The sequence below is a fragment of the Chionomys nivalis genome, chromosome X (assembly GCF_950005125.1).
Source record: "Chionomys nivalis chromosome X, mChiNiv1.1, whole genome shotgun sequence".
In the NCBI taxonomy this organism is placed as follows: Eukaryota; Metazoa; Chordata; class Mammalia; order Rodentia; family Cricetidae; genus Chionomys; species Chionomys nivalis.
Window position 1 is genome coordinate 16,957,992 of NC_080112.1, and position 5,713 is coordinate 16,963,704.

Here is a 5,713-nt window from a genome sequence, read left to right on the forward strand (position 1 = left end):
GAATGCAAGACAGACTGGCAGCAAGACCCCAAGAGTTAGAAAAGGAGCTGAAGAAACTGCTCTGATTGGGGTTGAGAGTGCACAGGGGTCTCAGGGAGGGGCCCTGCAGCGATGCTGCTGGGTTCAGAGGCTTGTCTCTGCAGGGCACTAACCCTCCCACATGTTTCTCTCCTTCTCAGCATAGATAGTGTGCAGTCTGTGCATCTGGCTGCCCACTGGTGCAGAAACTGAGCTGCACCTTGTCTCCCGCCTGCCCGCCATCACCATGACACCCACCTGCACCAACAGCACTCGAGAGGACAACAGCAGCCAAGTGTGCATGCCCCTCTCCAAGATGCCTATTAGTCTAGCTCACGGCATCATCCGAGCCACTGTGCTGTTTGCCTTCCTCGCTGTATCCTTTGTGGGCAATGTAGTGCTTGGGTATGTACTGAACCATAAGCCACAGTTAATGCAGGTGAGCAACCGGTTCATCTTCAACCTCCTGATCACTGACCTGCTGCAGATTACTCTTGTGGCTCCCTGGGTGATAGCCACCTCCATTCCTGCCTTCTGGCCTCTCAACAGCCAGTTCTGCACAGCCCTGGTTAGCCTCACTCACTTATTTGCCTTCGCTAGTGTCAATACCATTGTGGTGGTGTCAGTAGATCGCTACCTGTGCATCATCCACCCTCTTTCCTACCCATCAATGATGACCAGCCGACGTGCTTATATGCTCCTCCATGGCACCTGGATTATGGCTATTTTGCAGAGCACACCTCCTCTCTACAGCTGGGGCCAGGCTACTTTTGATGAGCGTAATGCTCTCTGTTCCATGATCTGGGGAGCCAGCCCCGTCTATACCGTTATCAGTGTGGCGTCCTTCATCGTTGTTCCACTGGCTGTTATGATTGGCTGCTACTCTGCAGTGTTTGGTGTAGCCCGTCGGCAGCATGCTCTCCTGTACAACAACGCCAAGAGCCGCAGCTTGGGGGTGAGAGCCAAGGACTCTGTGAAGACTGAGAATAGATGGGGAATAAAGAAGAGGGATGAGTTCCAGGATGAGAATGAGTTCCAGAGCGAAGATGAAGGTCAGGCCAAGAGTAAGGTGGAAGAGGGTTCCATGGAAGCCAGTGGCATTGTCAAGAAGACCAAAGAAAGAAGCCTATATTTAAGTGCAGGTATTTCTGAGTCCAAGGGCAGTGAAGAGGTCAGTAATGGCAGCACGGAGGGGCTGGGAACCAGCAGCGAATTTCTAATAGGCAGCACTGACCGCACAGAGAGCAATCAGTGCAATATTGACTTGGGCGAAGATGACATAGAATCTGGCATGGATGAAAGTCATTTCAGTGAAGATGATGCCAATGCAGTGAACATCCCTGAGAGCCTTCCAGCCAGTCGTCGAAACAGCAACTGCGACCCACCTTTGCCCCCGTGCTATCAGTGCAAAGCTGCCAGAGTGATCTTCCTCATCATTTTCTCCTATGTGATATCGCTGGGGCCCTATTGCTTCATAGCTGTGCTGGCTGTGTGGGTGGATGTCCAAACCAAGGTACCCCAGTGGGCGATCACCATAATGATCTGGCTTTTTTTCCTGCAGTGCTGCATCCACCCTTATGTCTATGGCTACATGAACCAGGGCATCAAGAAGGAAATCAACGAGGTACTGAGGAAGCTATTCCGTAAGAATAGGCCCTTTACAGAAGTCAGCCGCCGTGACCTGCATGAAACCGAAGCTGGCATAGAGAGAGGGATTGAAGGCAAGATTGTCCCCTCCTATGATTCTGCTTAAAGTTAGTTCTAAGGCAAGTGTTTAAGTGTCCACAAAACAAAAACAAAAGCTGCTTTCTTTTCAGTGCACCACCCCCAGTCTCGTTAGTGCCAGTTCTTACCATTTCAGGCAAAGGTGTTGCGCACACATCCCTTCCCACCACGAGGCAGGTAAAGAAAGGTAAGGAAGAAGTAGAGACTTGAATCTTTCCTGAAAGTTATAAGCCCGTCAAAGATTGGACTTGAGGATTCCTACCAAAATATATGTATATAACATATTAGGCTCTAAATTTCCTAAAACAAGGGCTGTCTGGTGTGGAACTGTTCTTGGTATTTATTTTGCCTGCCTCCCCAGAGCTACAACATGGCAACTTTAGCTCGGCGTAAAAGGGAAATTGGCGCCTGTGGACAGAAGGACTATTTGACCTTCAGGTCATAACTCATGAACTGGGACTACATATTGTGTTCAACTGACAGAAAAAACAATTGATCAAATCACTTTTGGAGCCCCCCAAAGCAGAGCTAGGTGGACAGATCATCGTATGAACTGATTTCTGTACTGAAGAGTCCCACGGTACGGTGCAAAGACTATAATGCAAACTTCAACAAAGGGGAATTATGCAGTTAGTATATAAAGAAAGCTTCTTGGTCCTCTAAAGGGATCCAGAAAAATGCACACAGGAAATGGGAAGTCGGTCCAAAGGAAGAAGCGGAGAAATAAGACGTAGCCATAGAGCTAAACAATTGTGTGTTTCTTTTTCTTTCTCTCTCTCCTCTCTTTCTCCATCCTCCCCTACCCTAGGTGTCTACATGGGTTGTGACTGACAGTGATTTATCACTAAGCTTAAAAGATGCCTGGGTGAAGTAACCTATTTGATCAGTTTTCTTGCGGGGCAAGAGGCATTTCCTTACAGGTTTGAAACAGACATTGAAAGGTGGCAATGCCTAGCCTATTGGTAGAAACGCCTCCATAGAAAACAGGATTTCAAATGTGTTTCTAATATTTTGTTGCAAATGAACTTTCTATTTTATTTTTAAAGCTCAACCCCTTCAAAGTGTAACAAAGAAAACTGTTTGCCCAAATCCAAAATCCAAATGGAACCAGAACCTGTCCAAGTGTGGTAAGTTCATTTGACAGCACACACATCTTCCAGGATGCTGAGACTCACCTGCTCCTAACACAATCTAAATTTCCCTCTTTTCTTCGCTGTCCATAATTTGGCAAATTGGATTCTTTAAAGGTGAAGACCTTTTGAAAACAGTGTGAAAAGGACAACCCTTGAATTAAAAGCATTCTGTCTTGATGACATTTTCTTTTAATGCACAATAGGGCTTCTGGGTAGCACGGAGATAGCAACTGCCTCAAGTTTTGTGCTGTTTTGAATAAAGAGCTAACAACTTAATGAGTTTTTATTCTACATGTTGTTTTGCCATTTAAAATATGAAATTACACAAAAAGTCATCATTAGCCTCACAGATAATCATGCACAATCACTCCCCCAAAATGTTTTTAAAGGATGTATTCTTATATCAAATCATTACATAAGTGCAGTAGCAAAAGATTCTGGACTTTGAAATGATGTGTCTTAAATTTAATGATTTCTTTATTTAAGAATAATAGGGCATCTACTTTGCAGAGGAGTCGCAGGTGCTTTAACACACCAATTTCAACACAGTTTAGAAGGCAGTACTAAGGAACAGCCGTTGGGTTTCTGCGAGTTCTGTGAAGCGACAAATCTCTTCTGAGATATGGAAAGCATCAGCTATGACAAACTTCCCATGTTGAAGGTATACACTCATCCACTCCTCTTCCAGCCTTTCCAATGGCCCCAAACCACTGCCAGGCTTAGTCATGAGAGGGCAGAAGCATGAGCCTAAAACCCTGGAAGAAAGGAAACCTTTCTAATTACATATGACATCTTCCTTGATAGCAAATGTTTAACATGTGTATTAACACACTTAGGCTATAAGGAACAAAACTGGTAAGAAGAAGAAACAGGAAAACTCAAATACCCTGAACTTGGCCACTGCAAGGTCACTGGCAAGTTCACAGCTTTTTGGTAAGTAGGGTAAGAATCCTCAACGAACATGATGGTTACCAATAGGAGTTAGGTTTCCATCACTGCCTCCCAAAGCCTCCATATCTTTAGAGTATACACATTAAGGGGAAACCACAGCAACTTGTACATGTAAGGAGGTTTGCTGTATGAAAACTAATTGCTGTATTTCTTTTGCTCTTAAGGAGACAAAAACAAGAATGGTTTTGGTTTGATGCTTCAAACCTGAGTGGATTTCCCCTCTTCCTTTGTTACAACTTTGTGAAAAACCGGTACTTTTGTCTTGTGTTAGTGCTGTGTTCTTTTATGGTACTTCTTCTAGATGTAAGCTCTAACTGTAAATAAAATGTGTTCTTGGAGTTGAGGTGCTAGATAGTAGGTTGTATGTGTTCTTAGCTAGTGTCATTAGTGAAAAGTGAGTGATGTGTCCATGTGAAGTTAGTTAACAAAATGCATGCAGTACTCTAGCCACAATTTTTGAAGTAGAACATAGTACATTTCTTTACCTTTGAAAGTGTATACTACAGGATATGGAAGACGGCTCCAAGACGGTGCAGCAGGAAGAGGTGCCTCTTCATTCCTTAAATCCCTGGTATGTGACAAGCAGGAACTTATTTTGGTACAAGCGGTAATTGATGTGAATTAAATTATCATCTTGGCTGAAGTCCACGCTGGCAGTTCTCCACAATGCACCTGGCACAGGTATACCTGTTTGCTTCAGTGTATAGAATACAAAGTCAAAGAAGACAGTCCTTTCCCCATAAAAGAGCAAGAACCCCAGGACAGGCTATTGGAGTCCTGAGAGCAGATGAAAAGAACATTGCAGTTTCAAGACTTGAACAGGAACCAGTTCCTGATCGGAAGTTATTGGACTTGTACTTAACTGATGTATATTGTGACCATCCCTGCCCTCCTAGATAAGTGCCAAAACCCAGAAAAGGACTGCTCTGTTTTTACCCACTTCGCCTGTCTCAGACGTGATGCAGTATTGCTAAAGAGACAGTGAGATTTCTCGGGGTGGGGGCAGGGATTGCAGCTCAGGTGTTTGAAGAGTTACAGTTGTAGATCAAATATATTTACAAAAGAAATAATAGTATTTTACTATATTTTGAGAACAAAAGTATTACAAGAGGATATATATATATTTACATATATATATACACTCATTAAATCCTTTCTAAAACTGCCTTTAATACCAAATTTCATGTGCTATTTTGAGACTGAGAACAATAGGAAAATTGCACTCAGTCAATAAAACAATTCTCTTTAATACTTTCCATTTTAAATTTAAAAGTTTCCTTTAAAAAGGGTTTGTAATTTAAAAGTGCCTTTTCAAAGGATTTTCAAAACTATAGTCCTGGGACCAAGTTCCCACTGGCACAACTTACCTTCAGGTGCACAAATGGGGTGGAATTTATTGTCCACTTTTCAGCAAGAAGAGAAATCCCCTCACACTCCAATCAAATTTATGAATTGATATTGTTCCATGGGCCAGTAGTCTCAGAGACTCTGCCCAAAGTCAAGGTTTCATAGATTGGATGGTTTTAATTGAATGCTTTCTAAATTGGTTATGATGCATTTATCACTGGACAGGAATAACAGACTCCTGCTTGGGGAATGCAGCGAGATTAACATTTGTGATTTAACTATTACTAAATGTTTGTGTTTCTTAAATAGGTGCTGTTAATCTGTCCTTAGTGTATTCTTCTGAAATATTCTAAATAAAGTCTAATTTAATGTGTGCTTCTGGTTCCTATATTGTGCTCTTTGAGAACAAAGGGGGACACGTGACATTCCCATCCCTCCTCTTTTGTGGAGACAGAATAAGCAACTCACTGTGTCCAATTCCCTCCATGGGCAACTGCACTCACGTGCACATACATACACCATTTTTTAAGATAACAATG

General features: G+C 43.0%; 1 protein-coding gene across 1 annotated transcript; it reads left to right on the forward strand.

Annotated features, from left to right (window-relative positions):
* Positions 1-252: 252 nt before the first annotated feature.
* Positions 253-5,377, forward strand: Gpr101 (G protein-coupled receptor 101). The gene has a single exon (XM_057760085.1). It carries the CDS (start codon positions 266-268, stop codon positions 1,769-1,771), a length of 1,506 nt encoding a protein of 501 aa, XP_057616068.1. The 5' UTR covers positions 253-265; the 3' UTR covers positions 1,772-5,377.
* The last annotated feature ends 336 nt before the right edge of the window (positions 5,378-5,713 follow it).